This window comes from Pyrgilauda ruficollis, unplaced genomic scaffold (genome assembly GCF_017590135.1).
Source record: "Pyrgilauda ruficollis isolate IOZ18807 unplaced genomic scaffold, ASM1759013v1 scaffold72, whole genome shotgun sequence".
In the NCBI taxonomy this organism is placed as follows: domain Eukaryota; kingdom Metazoa; phylum Chordata; class Aves; order Passeriformes; family Passeridae; genus Pyrgilauda; species Pyrgilauda ruficollis.
In genome coordinates this window covers 2,931,562-2,949,522 of record NW_024529044.1, presented here as the reverse complement: position 1 = coordinate 2,949,522, position 17,961 = coordinate 2,931,562, and the positions used below count along the sequence as shown (strand labels likewise).

The 17,961-nt window shown below is 37.9% G+C and overlaps 1 protein-coding gene across 3 annotated transcripts in view; it reads left to right on the top strand.

The window, feature by feature from the left end:
• Positions 1 to 17,961, top strand: part of HELZ (helicase with zinc finger) — an 85,103-nt gene that overhangs the window by 46,790 nt on the left and 20,352 nt on the right. For all 3 annotated transcript variants that reach the window (XM_041485635.1, XM_041485634.1, XM_041485633.1), the window contains 6 exons: positions 5,306 to 5,484; positions 7,044 to 7,162; positions 8,556 to 8,701; positions 11,159 to 11,306; positions 13,614 to 13,797; positions 14,787 to 15,015. In XM_041485635.1, the coding sequence (XP_041341569.1) occupies positions 5,306 to 5,484; positions 7,044 to 7,162; positions 8,556 to 8,701; positions 11,159 to 11,306; positions 13,614 to 13,797; positions 14,787 to 15,015 (1,005 nt within the window). The remainder of the gene's footprint in view (positions 1 to 5,305; positions 5,485 to 7,043; positions 7,163 to 8,555; positions 8,702 to 11,158; positions 11,307 to 13,613; positions 13,798 to 14,786; positions 15,016 to 17,961) is intronic.

The following is a 17,961-nucleotide window of genomic DNA, read 5'->3' as shown; positions in this document are numbered from 1 at the left end:
AATAGTTAAGGAGGATTTATTTATGGCCATAAATCTGCTCCTGGGAACGTTTTGCTCAGTAATCACAACGTCTACTTTATGCTGCTAGCTCGGTGTATATATATCTATATATATATATATATATATATATATATTTTAAATTATGGGCATCATTTTCTGAATGCCAGTGGGTGAATTTATAATATTACTAAGAAAATGACTCTGTTTACTTGCTGGCTATTAAAAGCCATCCTGGACTTATATTTTATGTAATGTCAGTAAAGGCAGTGAAGTTATGTGAAAAGGCTACATTTGCAACAGGTGTAAATTCTCTTAGGTCTGTTGGCTTTGGTTGCCATGTGACATTTTACAGACACCGAGGGTCTGGCCAAGGGAAAGAAGGCAGTGTTATTTTTTAAAAGATGTCTTTGATCTGTTTATATTTTAACACAGATTGTCTTAAGATGGTTTGTAAAGCACTTTGGGATGAAAAACATAATGGAGTCTTAATTTTCTGAAGGGAAAAAATGTGTGTAATTGACTTTTTTGGGAATATTGAAATGTGATGTAACAGTGCAAGGAGTTAAATACAGTTTTATTGTTGCCAGGTTGTTGCTGCCTTGTTTTCAGCTGTGTAGTCCAGTCTCAGAAATATGAAAAACATAAAAAATGATATATTTCTTATGCTTAAAATTTATTTGCATTTTTGCTAAGAGAATCACAGCACGTAACTTAAAAGTCACTGAATGTTTGAATTTAAATTTAATTATTGTAGTATTTGTTGTAAAGCCTTCAGAAAATGCTGCTGCAGATTGTCTGATGCTGTTCAAACAGGACACTTCTATAAAAAATTGTAGTTTAAGAAAATGGAGGCACCTCTGGAGTTGTGTACGTATGTTAATGAATCCACAAGTATGTATGGTTCAAATAAAAAATCTGACAGATAATGTTGTTTGAGCACAAAGTGCATTAACCTGCTCTGGCAGGAGTTAAAGGTCAATTTTTCTGAATCCAAACTGGAGTTTGTGAGACTCCAAGTTCAAAATTATTTATGGATGTACCTCCCTTATTGACTGGTGTAAAGGTGTATTTTCAAATTAAAATCATTACTGTTAGATTAAACAGGGGGATCTGAGCCTCTTGCAGTATTTAAAAGGAAACATCAAGTGGAGTGGAAGCAGTTAATTATTAAGGTAGATGTGCTGCTTGCAGAGTTTGTTGGGTTTCTAAATAACTGGACTCTGCTGTAGATTTTATCCCTTATTTGCTCTACAAGTGATGAGTTGGCTTAGTGGGGAGGAACACAATATTTTATAATATTTATGTTGTTTTTAAAGAAGGAAAGTTAAATTATTTAACATTTTGTACTGAAAACCATGTAGATATTTCTGTGGGTAAGATGTACATTAAATAAATTATCCTGTCAGTGATGTGACATAAAAGTTTGAAAAGCAGAGTTTGTGGAGCTTTTTGTTTAAATATCAAGTTATAAATTTGTATTATCTCTTAATAAAATAACTTCCTATGCCCTTTGGAAAATACAGAGTGAACAGTGAGAATTTATGTTAAATCTAACTTCTGCACCTAAATGAAATACCAGCGAAGCCTGAAGGCCAAATTCTCATAGTCCTGATGCCCATAAACAAATTATTACCCAGAAAAAAACCTGTGCCTCTGGGTTTGATTAGATGAGTCAACTGTATTAGGGGCACGCTCCAAAATCTGCCTTTTACTGGAGAAACTTGACACTGAAACAATTTCAAATACTTATGTAAATGAATGCAGAAATGTTTCTGAAGGATTGAAACCTAAACCCAGGCTACAGCTGGGAGGAGAGAGCCTGGATTAAGTGCTTCTGTTTGATGGTGAGCCACCTGATTTTTAGTGTGCAGGAGCAGCCAGGCACCTTCAGATGGTGAGTCAGAGCTGTAAGAGGGAGTAATTGGCTCCTGATTTGTATTTTCTTTTGCTCCCTGGATGTGCCTGTCTCCATCAGCTGCTGGAACCTTCTGGAGGTGGCTGCTGAAGTAGGAGAGCACTGGAGCAGGAGAATTCAGATTATCACCCTCTCCTAAAAACTCCAGCAAGCAGATAGCAGCAGTTCCTCTGTATGTTGCTGAGCAGTGGTTGAGGTGTTATTATAATACGGATTTGGTAATATTTTACTTGTGTCTTTCAGATTTAGTTGTTTTCATACGCTGGTTTTATATGGAATACTAATGGAAAAGGAAAGGTTGATACAGCCTTTATCTGTATATTGAGTATTTTTATTTATTCCTAAGCATGGTCTTGCTTGGAAATAAATAAAACTAATGTATTCAGTTCAGCAGTGTCAAAAAATAAGTTGGTTCTGTTAAAAATATCTCACTGAAACCCCTTCAGTTCGTTTTTTTACTACTTTGATCGTAACATTCATATGTAAGTTCTGCATCTATCCTGGAACCAGGTAGCTTTAGTATGTGGCTGCTAGATGAGAATTACCCAGGTTATAAAAAATAATCCATAGGAGGCAAAGTTGAATTAAAAAAGAAAGCAAACAGCAACCCAGACCAAAATCCCCCAGCAGGTTTTGAAAGACCATTGCCCCCTTTTCCAGCCAAGTTCTTGTACTGAAAATGGAATTAATTCATCTTATCAAACATTAGTTTGGAAAATAAACGACTGTTCTGCCAAGGACTTTTTTCTTGAAACTCTAGCTTCCATTTTATCCATCCTTAAACGAAAAAGGGATTTAGAAAAGAGAACTTTCAAGTTGTAGGACAGGTTTTTCACATGTTTTCTGCCTCTCAGGGAACATATTTGTTTGTGAGAATGAGCCTCTCTTTGGAGATGGATCTAAAGAAATGGAAGAGGGAAATCAGGTGCTTTTAAAGTTTCCTTTAGGCTTCTTGGGACTATTTAGATTTTTTTTTTAGTGATCTCTTAACAGAGACATGAAATTACCCTGCTAGATTCCTTTGCCTCTGAGTTTTTGTGCTCTTTTTACTTGAGGGATTTCAGTGATAGGTACGAGCACCAAAGCTGAGGAGGTGGGATGTATCCCAGAAAGGTTTATTGGAGGGCAGACTCCTGGCCTTTGTGTTGTGAACTGAGAGGAGTCAAGCTCAGAATAGGGAAAACTGAAGTTTTGAAGAACTGAAGTTTTGATTGGTAACTACCTGGCTCTGCTGGAGTTCAGGGACTCTGCTCATGCAGGGTTAAGACTAAACATTTTAGAAGTTTAGTCTTTTGTTTAATAAGAAGTTAAGGACATGTTGCAGGGTGAAATGTTATGATTTGTGTTAAACTGTTAAACCCCATTTTTGTAATTGCTTCGTCCAACTTTGATTAAAAAAACACCTAATAATGAAATTATGGGTGATTTTATTAGCCCAAGTTGCACCTGAGGAAAAAAGTCCTTGTTCAGTGAGGCTTAACTTCTCTCATGACATTTCGAAGTAGTCACATCTGTCAGGTGTTTTTATGCCAGTGGTGAATAATAGCTCTGGGATACCTATTTGATCTCACATCAAAATAAAAGAAATTAATGGGTAAGCAGCAATGCAGTTTGAAATGCTGTCAGCCAATCTGTGAGTCACCCACAGTTGAATTTTTGTAATAAAAGACAGTGCATGGTATAATAATGTCTAATAACCATAATATTTTGCATTTCAATAGCACCTTTCATCCAAGAATCTCAAAGTGCTTTACAAACATAAACTCCCAATAAACTCAGTAATGCTCACAGTACTCCTGTGAGGTGGTGGGTAAGTATAACCTCAGTTCAGGTTGGGAAAGTGAAGCACACAAAAGCTGAGGATAAAAAAGCTGGGATAAGTGGAGCAGGGGTCATCTTGCTCCCTTGTTGTAGCTGTTAGGCCATGACTTGGTGTAATAACAGTTTATCAAATAAAGCTCATCCTTTTGATAGCTGAGAGGAAATAAATATCTGGGGGTGACATTAGAAACCTCTTGTTCTGAGAATGACTCAGGAGTGTGGGGGTTGTTCCTGCCCTGAACCCAGTTTTACCTGGAGTTACCTTTGCTCTCCAAGTGTGGGTTTGCCTTGGTTGTGTTGTCAAATCAAAAGTCATTCAGGGTACTGAGGTGCCTTTGAATTTCATTTTGTCCAAAATGGGCAATGTATCTTCACAAACCAGATTTATTCTAATGCTAGTACTCGTTTCTCTCACATCACATGGAGCTCAGCTGTAATTTTCAGACGTGGGTGGACATGTGATATCCAGAGTCCAGCCAGTGCAATCATGCTCTGCAATTAGGTGCATAATTACACATTTTCAAACACTTTATTAATGATTCGGGATTTGAACTATGGGTGCAGGAGAAATAAAATAATGAATAGATAAACGGAACAGCATTAAATCCCATATTTAGAACTGAAATAAATTTAATTAATTTCATCTTTGGAACTAAATTTAAACTTTAATTTCTGTGCAAAAATTTCTTGTAGCTTAAAGGTTCTACTTCAGATTTATAGTTCTTGATAGAGATGATGGTGGTGAGGAACACCTGATGGAGGTGTCACAAGGCACCTTTATCCAGCTCCTTGCTGGATGTGTTCACCCCGTGGAGTTACTTGTACCCTGTGTTCTGGGGCACAGCCTTTGTGTCCTCTGTGTTTCTGTTCCATGTAGCCAAATTGGCTGTAACAGGTCATCCCTTCCTGAGAAAAATTCATCACTGATCCCATGGGATGGTGCTTAAAATGACCTGATGTGTCATGGAAGGGTGTCTGAAATCCAGTCAATGTCCTTATATTTTAGACCCCAGCCAACCTTCTGGCACTATTTTCCTATTCTTTTATCCAGAGTATCACAGTTATGGCCCTGTATGATAAAAAGATGAATCCACCTCATGTTTGGTTTGTAGAATTCAGACAGCACACGGGATGGGTGGGAGGAACAGCAGGATTTGAATATCTTTCATATATCAGCTGCAGTGGCTGAGATGTGCAGACCACTGTCAGTTCCATACTCTGGGCTATAGTTGCATTCCAGGTCAGCCAATATTTATTTAAAGTGAGTTTATTGTAAGTTTAATATTAAATAGGCGTTGATGTGAGAATCACAGGACATAAATATTTGAAGAATTTAAAGATTTCTATATGTGAAATAAAACCTGCTAACTGTTCATGTATGTAAAACTGCACTGCAATTATAGAAGGTGAATCCAAGACATTTTAGCATGTAATTCTGCACAGTTGTGCCATTTTGCTTCTTGAAGATGATACTTATTTTTCGGAAAACAGAATATTACTGTTTGAAATATTTGAAATATTAGGCAGTGTTCAAAGCTGATGGAAAATAAGCCCCTTTTTCTTTCCTAGGGTATATTTCCGAAATCGCTGGGTAAAGACTGTTCACCCAGTTGTGCATCAGTACTGTTTGATTTCAAGCACACATTCCACCTTTCAGATGCCACAGAAAGAAGACATTCTTAAGCAACGAGTAGTAGTTGTTACTTTAAATACATCACAATACCTGTGTCAGCTGGATCTTGAACCAGGTAAGATAATTTCTAGACAAGAAGTGTCCATGCTTAAGAAATATCTTCCTCTTGCCACTGTTGGTCCCTTACCCAATTCTTGGAACTGTTAAAAAATAAAGTAAACAATGATAATCTTAACATGCTTGTTTGTTTTTTTATGAATAAATGTTTATTACAAAGCTGTAAGCTGCTGGCATTCTAATTAACCTTTTGCTTGTTCTTTTTTTTCCTTTAAAAAAAAATTAAATAAAGAAGCAGTACTATCTATGATCTGGTGTTTCTGAGATCCAAGAGGGAAAATTCTGTTTGAGATTCTGACTTTGAATATTATGCTCATTAAGGTCATTACTCATTGGAGCATGTAAGCATAAATAACAGAGAGCTTTTTTCCCTTGTTTTGTGAATTGTTTAGCTTTGCAAGCAACTCCCACACATACAAACCCTGTCTTTGTTAACATGATACATTTAGGGTTGTTTTCTAAACTGAAAGATATTAGACTGATTTTTTGGGGCAGAGGCTGCATAGGGTTTCTTATTTTCCTGATCTTCAAATTAAATCCATCTGCTTTTTGCAGAACATGGAATTTCTTTACATAAGTTGTTAGGATTAGTTTTTTATGGCTACATTTTAAGCATTTGTTGCAACAGAGAAAACTAATATGGAATTTATGGTAAATATTTTTGGGTCTTGAGACAGAAATAGCTGCTTTGTTTGGCAGCGGGCTGTGTACAGTCATGGCATAGCAATGTCTGTGCAGCTGTATGAAAATCATATTTTCCAAAGAAAATTGCTACATTTTAATGTATGTAATCTGAATTGGATGGTGCACTAAGTTCTCTAATGCTTTGTTTTAAACCTTAATATAACACAGACATCAATGTATAAAACCACTTCTATACCTATCCTGAGTTTAGATTTCATAAAATATAAGTCTGCAGTGGCCAAGTTTCTTTTCAAGTGCATGTTCTCCAGTGCATAGATTCCCACCAAACCTTTGGTCCAATATTATCATAAGATTGAATTTGAATTTTCCTTCAACTTCTGTTCCTTTTTTCCCCCCAACATTCCTTTAAGCCCATAACCAGCAAAGTGCTCAGGTATGTGTGCAATTTTAATGGGAACTTTAGTATATAAAATAGTTACTAGGACTCAAGTACATGAGGAATTCCTTGTCATTGTCACTGTCCAAAGCTCTTCAAGTCTCATGGTGGCAAAATAACTTTCAGATTTGAGAAACCTCTTGAGGGATGGTCTGCCAAGAGATATTTCATCTTGGGGTAAGGAGGGCTCAGATAAAACATGTATTTAATTTCATGTGTATCACAAGAAAGAGGCAGACCTGGGGGCTCCTGCTAATGTCACTGGCAACCAGGTGACCACTGTTGGTCATTTGATGGGTGTGAAAAATGTGTGGTTTTCAGTAGCTGCTAGAAATTAATTTGTGTAAGCCATACTTTAAAAAATTCTAGTTTTGGTTACTATCAGAATACAGAATGTTAAGTTCAAGTTCTTGTTTTCAATATTCATTTTATCAAATTGCAAGTTTCATTTATTTGCTGGTATCTCTGTTTTACAGGGTTTTTTACACACATTCTGTTAGATGAAGCTGCTCAAGCTATGGAGTGTGAAACAATTATGCCTCTAGCATTAGCTAATAAAAACACAAGAATTGTCTTGGCTGGAGACCATATGCAGGTAAGAGCTGTGCAAATTTTGAGTATGAAGTGCATATGTATCATATTTGTATTTATCTACTTAAGTTATTTATCTGCACCAAATCATATAAGAGATGGGGAGGCCAAGCAGAATTCCAGGGATGTTATTTAAGATATGAGGATATTTATTATAGTCAGGAGTTTATGACTGGTATTCCCTGTTGGTTTTTAAAATAATTCAAGAATATGGAGAACTAGGATTGAGAGAACTTCACATTTTTATTAGAAGCCTCTAATCTGGTGAAGATTTGAACAAGTGAGAAATGGGAAGCTGAAACTAGCCAGTGCTTTTATGTTGCTGCAAAGTGCCTGGGAGCTGCTTGGTTTGGAGAGTTTAAAACACTGATTATGCCTGTCATTTTTCAGCCTGTAGGCATGAGAAAGCATACTTGGAAAAGTCAGCTTTACTTGCTTTATTGATTTAGGCCAGATTTATTTGTTTTTATAGATTTGCCTTTAATTCTCTTGGCATCTCACAGTAGCAGTAGGGTGGATGTGTGCTTTGGTACAGTAACAAACTCAGAGTGGTGTTGCCACCAATAATTTAATATTACTGGATAATTTCAATGATATTAGTAATGCCAAGGACTGGGGTAGTGCTTTTTAAATACTACTCTCAAAATGCTTTTCAAGAGCTTGGAATTCTTACTTCAGGCTTGATCTCATCAGCCCAGCTGTGTGGATGAATTCTTCCCAGGGCCTTTGTGTCTCAGGCTGCTCTGTAGCTCAGGGTCTTACAGAAGATCCTCTATCAGGTGTCCAGTATTTAAATATGAAAAACTAATATGTAGCTGAATCATATAAATTCAGAATGGCAAAATGGATTGGCTTAATTTCTACACTTGGAAATTATATTTTAATAATCTCATTTTCATCTTCTTTGGTTCTATTTTTCCTGCTGTAGTAGATGTTGGTTTTTTTGTTAAACAAGCCCAGTAGGAGTTTAGTGTAACAGTAAATAGGTCACTGGGTTTTTGTTTTTTCAACAACATTTCTATTTAGCTTTTTAAATGGTACTAAAATTTCTTTGTTTCCTGATTTGTACTATTTGTGGTAATAACTTAATCGTAGAAGTGGTTGTCAGAATAATGGTGTAAAGTCATTCTAAACACAGTTAGGAGTGTTAAACTTTAACAGAAGGGCTCTTTGCATAGTTATGGAGTATTTTATTGTTCCTTTAAGACCATGATGGTCTTTTGTTACTTTTCTGGTAGGCAGGAGCATTTCTTTGGAATAACCATGGTCTGTGTCTTGAATGTCCAGTGAAAGGGAGGTTTCATTTTTGGGTTGATGCAAATACATGTGTTGGGAGCATGAAATTCCGAGTCCACCCATTTAGTTACATTTTCTTTGTGTGTGTGTGTCTATTACAGCTCAGTCCTTTTGTCTACAGTGAATTTGCCAGGGAGAGAAACCTTCATGTTTCCTTGCTCGACCGGCTCTACGAGCACTACCCTGCCGAGTTCCCGTGCAGGATCCTGCTCTGTGAGAACTATCGCTCCCATGAAGCAATCATCAAGTAGGTGTGAACTTTTTCACTCTATCACGTGCTTCTTCTGACTGCTGCCAGTGAACAAAAGAGCCAAGCACAGCTGAAGTGTTTCTGGCATGAAATCTTGCTTGTTTCAAAGTTCATTAGTAATTCTGTGTGGTAATTTGGTCTCCTAGAGCAGCTGCCAGGGCTGTGGGACAGACCCCTCATTCAGGTGGGGATGCTTTGGCTGCTTGCACACTAAACCAAAGAAGAGCCAACTTTCCCTTTTTAACCACCCAGCAGTTTATTATGCTGGCTCTGTGCTTCTTTGAACCATTTCAGAATTTTAGATTTACTGGGGTGGATTATCTTGGAATGGTAAGCTGTGGGCAGTGTAAGGAACATATGGATATGCAACTGTGAATGGAAAAAATAGGTCAAATTTTGAGGATGTTTCTTTACTGTTGACATCTTTTATTACTTCTTTCAAGACACATTAATCAGTGGGTTTGCATTTTTATGCTATGATAAACCAATGGCTGCCAGTGTAATGAGCTCATCCATGAGTTGTGCTGGAAAGAATAAGTGCAATCATGGGGAAAAATGCTAAAGTTTAAATCCTGGCTCAAATATGTACTGAGGAATTTTATGTTGGTATCCAGTCATACTAATTAGGTTATCACTGTGTTCAAAGCAAAAGCAGAAATATTTAAGTGCTCTGGGGAATCAAAAGTGAAAATGTAAAGTATTTTTTACATAGCTTGATCTGTCTTCACTTTATGGACTTTGTAGTGATAGGCTGAGTGCTGCTAAATTTCTTACCCATTTTTTTGAGTTTCTGAGCTTGAAATGAGAGAACATCTGTAAAGGAAGGGATCATTTCAGCTTTTCTTTAGAGATCACTTCCATGTCATTTACCTCAGAAAGGTCACAAAAATTCACTTCAGCAGCTGTAGTTCAGACTGGGAGTTCCAAGAAAGATCCACTTTGTTGAACACTGAGGTGAGGATGGAGAAACAGAAACAGTGGGTCTGGTTGGCTCTCTGGTAAAAGCCCAGTGTGCCCAATTCCACTGGGAAGTGTTGCTGTGTGAGGTGAAACCAGCTGAATACTCTCTTGGTGGTCCTTTTAGGAGATGTCTCAAGTCTCCTTTTTTGTATAATATGGAATTTCCCCTGACAAATGGGACCATGACACTTAGGACAGAAGTGTTGGAAGATGAAGGGCTCGTTAATCATTTCTACCTCACTGGAGCAGAGACACCATGAGAGACAGAGGAAAGGAGGAGCCATTAGTTCAGCCTGACTTTGGAGCTGTAATTGGAAAAAAACAACCCATACAAAAAAGTTTTGTTGTTTAATGAGATCTCATTACTGAAAGTTAATTTGCAGAAGAGATGGTTAGTTTTGCCCCCTGGCTGCTGGGGAGTGACTGCTGCAGTCTAAGCCAGGGAGGAGGCCAGTGCTCTTCAGGGTTGTCCAGGGTGAGCCAGTTAAGGTCAGGGGTGGGCTGCAGTGCTTTGGTGGTGATTTGGTAGCAGCCAAGTTTCTGTGGCTTTTCCATGAGCAGCTGTTTCCATCGCAAGCTGCAGTAGCTGGAATCCTGGAAGAACTGGATGGAACCCACCAGCTGCACAGTCTCCTGCTTTGGTTGTCTTCATGTCAGGCTCTGCTCTGGTTTCTGTAGCCTCTGAGTGATAACCAAAGAAAATTAAGGTTGGAGGCTGAGCATTGGAAGTGAGGTGATGCCAAAATTCACTCATTACTGGCAGCCAGTGCATTAATTTAGCTCTACTGTGCAATAACATTTACAACACTCTGCAGTCTCTCCTTGCTGCCTTTTTGTCTCCTTCCATTCAGGTTGTCTTTTCCCCTCCTACTTTTCACCATGAAGTTGTTCTTGCCTCATTTATTTTTCAGTCAGCCAGCTGCTGGAATGGCTGCTGCCAGCAGAGGAACTCTGTTCTGGTTGTGTTTCTGGTCTCTAGCAACATAGATCAGCCTGGAGTAGAAGTCACAGAAGAAAAGCTTGGTTGACAGCTGAGTGCTTGGCCTGCTTCGTGCTCAGTGCACACGAAATCTGTAGTAAATTTATCTTCCAAGTTCAATAACTCTTAACTGACATGAACAAGCTCATTGTCCAGCCTGGGGAATAACCAGTGCTGGACAGCAAGTGTTCTTTTTGCCCAGTTTCCAGCCATCGGAACTTCTGAGTGAAACATCAGTGAGAATGTTGATAACTTAGTTGAGCTTTAGATGAGAAGAGAAAACAGCCTTTTGTAGAAAAAGTGTTGGAGAAGCATATTTTTAGTGCCTTCTGCTGTGTCTGTAGAAGGGAAATATCAGTTCAGAGAAATCATTTGAAGATGCTGAATAGTAATCAGTGGTTCTGTTTTCCTTATGAAGTATTTTGTGGTTGCATATTTCATCAGGGAGATTTGCATATTTTTTCAGTGAGCTCATGTGTAGACTCCACATTTTACCCTGTTTTGCCTCGTTACAGTTACACATCCGAACTTTTCTATGAAGGCAAATTGATGGCAAGTGGAAAGCAGCCAGCACACAAAGATTTCTACCCTTTGACTTTCTTCACAGCACGTGGAGAAGATGTGCAAGAAAAAAATAGTACAGCTTTTTACAATAATGCAGAGGTAACTCTTCTTTGCTTTTACTGTTGATTGTTTTTTTAGAGCTCCACTCCCCCAAATTTACTGGTTTATGCTCAGTGTGGGTGGAAGACATAAATTGTCCTCTACTAGGAGAGTGGAACATGGAGTTTGCTAAACATGATGTAATGAAAATTGCAATTGTAGTAAACATTTCCACTAATTTACCTTCTTTTTTTCCTCTGCAAATTATGAGCTGCATCTCATTCTCCCAGGCTCATTCTTCAGGAGAGAAGACTTGTCTTTCCTGATAATTTATGTGACATTCTGATAGATGTATCTTAGCAACAGAGAGTAACTGCAATTTGAAGTAAAACTTAGATTTCTTTGACTGTTGTAGAAATGTTCCCACTCAGATAAGAGTCCTCAGGAGTAACATTTCACATTTCCTTTAATATGTTTAGGATCAGTGTCTAACTGATAATGTGCAGATGAGATTCTTTTAGGTGAGAACTTATTCTCTGTTTGTTTCACATAAATTTATTGGTATTGTTCAAAAATTACTTTCATTCTCTTTCCTTCCCTTGTGTTTAGAAGAACCGAACAACCCAAGCCCACAGAAACAAACACATGCAGCTGCACCCGCCTCCCACCTTCTGACTTGATAACGCTTTTCATAGTGGAAGATGCCTTTTTCCAGTCACCTCCAGTTAGGGAGGGAGGGAAAATCAAAGAAACAGCAGCATTTTCATAAGCTTAGGAGGAATTTTTGGGTAGTGTTTGTTATGAAGCACTGCAGAGCTGCCTGTTTCCCCTTGTTGATCATGGTGGGGTTCCTCTGCTGCAGAATTTGAAACCTGTTTGTTGGTGTTGTTGTGCTGCACTTGTTAAACATTCTTTGCTGTGTTAAAATATCTTCTTAAATAAGAAGCTCCAATGACTTCTGGACACCTGACTGCTTTCATTAATCTACTTGGATTGCTTTGCCATTTAAAAAAAGTTGTAAAAGACCTAAAAATATCTTCAGTGGCCAAGTAACTGTCTGAAAACTGTGAGTCATTAATGGCCACAGGCAGAAATGAAGGACAACGGCTCCTTAAACACCAGCAGGAAAAACTGGAATTAGATGATGAGGGAGATTTTTTTCTGTTGGACCCTTAATGGATATTTGCATTGGGGCATCTTGTGGTTCACTGATGCCTGTATTAAGAATTATTCTGGGAAATGCACTTTCCCTTGTTGGTCTTCATTTAAAAATTTCCCTGTGTGGAATTAATTCTAAATACATACCTAGAAGCTATATACTTTCTGAGAATCTTGCCAAAATACATACAAAAGATCCTTATTTTCGTGCTATGGTTCTTATAGATATCAAAGTTTATTCTAATATCCTTTGTCAGCAGCGCTGGCTTTTAAATGCAAGAATTGGTGTCACAAAAGCATTCAGGACTTGCTTAAAAACAGTCCCATATTTTCACTATCCTCTGAAATTGCCAAATATAAACTATTTGTGACTTTTTAAGGGTTAACAGATTTTTTTCTTCATTATGAGGCTGAGCTTGCGTTTGTGATGCTGTGGGAAAACAGCACCATGAATTACCATGCTATAAATAGCTGGAGAAATAATTTATTGAATGTAAATTAATAAAAAAAAAAAAAGACAAGGAGTCACAAACCTTCTATAAGGTTACTCAGAGGTGCCTTGTGCAGTGCAGTACCTCTCATGTGTTGAAATGAGCTGCTCTGGCAGGAGGTTAGTTGGAGGCTGTCTCCTCACCGGGGGAGATTTTCAGGTTTTAATACACATTATTCTTCTCAGGTAACACATTTCAGAGTGGAGCTAGCAGTTGATGAATTATCTGAAACTCCCAATGGTATCCTTTGGAATGGGAGGTCATTGTGCTCTGTATACAGGTGCTGTATCTAGAGTTATCAGACATGATAAGATGACATGTATCAAATGCAGAATAAAAATTAAATTATAGCTATTTGGGCAGTACATTTACTTACAGAAATAAGTTGAAGTGTGGCAAGAAAGGTCCTAGTGCACTTGACATTTTTTTAAGAACCTAAGAATGAAAATTAAGATTATTAAAGTAATTTTGAAATTTGTAGTTTTAACTGTGACTCTTGTGGGAAAACTTATTTCAAGATAAAAAAGGGTGCTGTATAGTGAATACATTGTTTTACTCCAGGACACTTTTAGTATCCCTGTAGGATGCAGTAGTATCATTGCTTGTGTAACACTGTGTCATGGAAGTGTTTCAAAGCCTTAAAGCTCAACTCCCTTTCCATATCAAAGAGCGCAACTCAGTGGGGCATAACTTTTAAGAATCCTGCCTTTTTCCCCAGGTGTTTGAAGTGGTGGAGCGTGTGGAGGAGCTGAGGAGGAAGTGGCCAGTGGCCTGGGGCAAGCTGGACGACGGCAGCATCGGGGTGGTGACCCCGTACGCTGACCAGGTGTTCCGCATCCGCGCCGAGCTGCGCAAGAAGCGCCTGTCCGACGTCAGCGTGGAGAGGGTGCTCAACGTGCAGGGTGAGCAGCTGGGCTGGCCCCCCTTGGGCCGGCCAAGGGAAACGTGTCTGCTGCTGTAATAACTTAATAAAATTACCCTGTGGTTTGCTAAAATTTCCCTAAAGCCGTGGGAGCAAAAGGAGAGCTGTGGTACAGATGTTGCTCCAATGACACCTATAAACTCGTGGATGTGAGATGTGAGATTGATCTCATTTATCTCAGTGGATGGGAGATTTATCTTTTCTCAAAAAGATATCTTTATTTTTTCTCAGAATTAAGTTCAGCCTTACTTAAAAATTAAGTTGAGTGAAAATTGTGGAAAGCGATGGGTTTTTAACAGAATTTTAATGTTTTTAACAAACTGATAGGTTTTAGAGTTTCAAATACAAATGTAACAGAGTTTTAACCTCAGAATGTTTTACCAATTTCTTTTCCATCTGTGGAATAAACTGCAAGGAGTCTAAAAATTTAGGTGTTTCTTCCTGAAATCACATTGATAACAAGGATTTTGTGTAGGCATAGCCGGTTGCTAGGTTGCATTTCTAGTCAGTAATAAACAAAGGCAGATGATAAAGTAACTGAGTGACAGTGAGTGGTTTGCTCTGTTTTTTCATGGTGGATATTCATGTATTTGAGAATTTTAAAAATATGAATCAAGAATGTCCAGAATTTATTTTTAAGGTAGAATAAATAAATCAAGATTTGTTATTGACTCATAGGCAATGCTGTAAAGATAATTAACATTTCAGAAGGTTCAGGAGTGATTAATATCAAGGGGAAAAAATAAGTTTTTTAAAGAGGAAATCTTCTTGTAATGGATTATGCTATTTATAGTGCATCTTTTAAAATTTTTAAATCTTATTATTCTTGCATAAAGCTCTTCATGTGAAGGGTAGCTATGAGTTCAGAACATCTAGGTGTGAAATCTGGCTGGCAAGGGCAGTGGTCTGGCCGTGGCAGGAGCAGAAATAGCAACAGTTATCTCAGAGATGTTTTTTGTTTCATTTTAGGAAAACAGTTCAGAGTTTTGTTCCTCAGCACAGTACGAACACGGCACACATGCAAACATAAGCAAACTCCAATTAAAAGGAAAGAGCAGTTACTGGAGGATTCAACAGAAGACTTGGATTATGGTTTTCTGTCTAATTACAAACTTCTCAACACTGCCATTACAAGAGCACAATCCTTGGTAGCTGTGGTTGGAGATCCTATTGCTTTATGTTCCATTGGAAGATGCAGGTACTTTCTCTATGCTCCTTGGTTAATCAGGGCTAAGGGTCCTGGAAAATGTGTTTGTCTGTGACTGGTGGATTTAGGAAAGTGATGGTTGCCATCATATATAACAGGGGAAAAATGTGAGATACCTACACCTGGCCACAACAAACTGTCTTCTCGTGTATTTATAGTTGCTCAAATTTTCACTTAACAATTGAACATGCTCAATTTTACTTTCTAGTAGGGTTTTTTGTATACCTGTTACAATTTAATATAAAAATAAAGGTAATGCATAATTTGGAGTTTAAAATTTTGATTTGAATGTTATGGCAGTCGTAGAATGGTAGAAGACTTGAAAACATTATTTATGTTTTGATGGGTCTTCATGACACTGGGAAAAACTCTTTAAGATTTGAGTGGATCTATATTTTGTAGACCTAAATGAAGAAATGTGAAAAATGCAGAGATATGTAAACACTTACGTTAAAGGTTCCAAGTTCTTGTTCTTCAAAGGGTTTTTTTCGATGGAAGAGCTGAAATTTTGAGATGATCAGAGATAAACCCTGCAGCTTATTCTCAAAGAGAGGAAACAGTGCACTGACTACATTATTAAAATAAAGCTAAAAATACATGTTAGTTGTTATATCTATGTTGTGTTCTACTTTCCTGAGCAATGCTTCTGCTACTGTGTTGAAAAGGGATGTGGTTTTCAAAGATTAGAGTTGAAAAAGCCAAATGGAATTCAAATCTTTGTTTACTGTATTTATGAAATATAACCTGAATTTCACCACTTCCCTGCTGGGGCCATGTTGGGAGTGTCTGCACATGAATGCAGTGATCTGCTTTAAATGGCTTCTAACATTTTACTGACAGGGAAATAGTTGTTGTGGGTTTAATTCACTTTTCCCTTACCTGGCTGAGTTTTTTAGGCAAGGGGTGGTTTATGTAATGAGCTGATGAGAAGGAGCTCCTGTGCCTCCCAAGTGCACCTTCAAAATATTTGAAATAGGATGTGCAAAAACTTAATAAAATAAAAATATAGGCTGTCAGCATGGTAAATAAATTACAGTGCTGGCAGTTAAGGATTGGGTTTGCATTTTGAAGACCAGCAGCTGTTTATGGATGTAGAGCTGCTCCAAATTGTGAAACTAAAAGATAATTAAGAAACAAAGAGCACTGAAACTTTATTAAGATGTATCTCGAGCTTTCCCTTTAATACACCATTGTCTTGTTTCACTGAATAATTGAACATTCACTCTTTGAAAATACTGCTGGAGGGGCTCAGGGAGGCTGCTGGGAAGATGGTTCTTTTTTAGTACAACAGGAGTAGAGAAGTCTGAAAGAAGTGACATTTTGTTAGGAAAAACAGACCTCAAAAAAGTTTAGAGTGTACTTGAATTTTATAAATATTCTAATACCTGTCAAAATGAGTCAAGACTCTAATGATAGTTGTAGAGAGCTTTGTGAAGTCTGCCCAGGGTAATCATTACATTCCTGTGTGCTCCAGCTGGACTAGACAGAGCTGTTTTGGCAGACACCCCCTTTAAACTCCCGAGCACACTCAGAGGCAGCAGGGTTTTATTCTCTGTTCTTACACCCCAGAACAAGTGTTCCATGTGTAGAGAGACTGCTTGGGGCATTCTCAGCATTCTCAGCAAAAGTGGATGGCTCTCAGTGGATTTGGGGTACTTGGCAGTAGGTTTGGTGACTGAATTGATTAATCAGAGGGAATTCCTTCATTAAAGCATCCCGGTGATGCATTTAATTTTGGTTTTTAATTCTCATTTAAAACCTTGCAAGATCTGTTTACCTTAGAGCAAAATGCAGAAAAAGGGCCAACTTGCATCCTGAATTTTAAAAGAGCATTTCTTGCCTCTATAAAATCACAGCAGAATGGGCTTTTAGGGAAAACAATTTTGAATTCTTAAAAACATCAGTAGCATCACAGTATTCTTGCAAGACAGTTGTTCTTTCTCACAAAGTCAGGTACTCAGCAAAATGTGACATTGCTGGTACAATTAATGTGCACCAATCTCTCATTTTGCAGGTTTTGAGGAAAGAACAGAGCTTGCTGATAGGCCAGACCTTATTACTGAAGGGTGAACAAGCAGGAGTTATAGTCAAGCACACCTTTACTCTTGATATTTTTGAAAGAGACAGCTCAGTCAGTTTTGTTGGGTTTTTTTTAAAGTGACATCTTCAGACCTTATTTAAATAACTTTTAAGCTTCAGTAACTTCACCCAAAAAGTTCCTTTGAGGTTAAAAAAAAAAATCATAAGTGCAAAATTTTGTGTAGATCCTGCTGTGAATGTTAACCAAAAAAAAAAAGACTTTTTTTTATAAAGCAGTAGAAAGACATGTCATGAGAAAGCAGAAGACAGGGAGGAATGTTATTTTATTACATGGTTTAAAAAACCCCTCCATCCTCCAAAAAGCTGGAAACAGAATTTTCATCGACAAGTTATGCATCATCTGATGGTTGTTTTCCTAGCTCAGAAATACTTCTATATGTTATGGAGAAATCTGACATGCACTAAAATTCATGCTTTTGTTTGTTTTCCACTAGAGGATCTCAAAAAATCTCTAATTTTCACATGCCTCTGAAGTGTTTCACAAAAGTGGTTTTGAGGGCATATCTCAAAACCCTTTGTTTGTTTTTTATTGGCTTTGGTATTTGTTACACTGAAGGATCTGCCTAAATGCAGAGAATGTTCTTGACAACTTCTGGGACTGAGAATCTGTGTAATTCCTGTCACTATTTGAGCTTCAATAAATGCCTTAAGTCATACATTCCAGAATTTTAAGCATGGAGTTTGCTGGTTTTAGTTTTCTAGGAAAAAGTTCTGAGTTGGAGCTGTCCATGGCATTAATACCAAACGTGGTACCCAGCCAGTGCTGTGACCTGATGCACATGGACAGAGCTGCGTGTCCATTTGGAGTGGCTGGGGAGCTTTGCTCTGTGCTGTGGG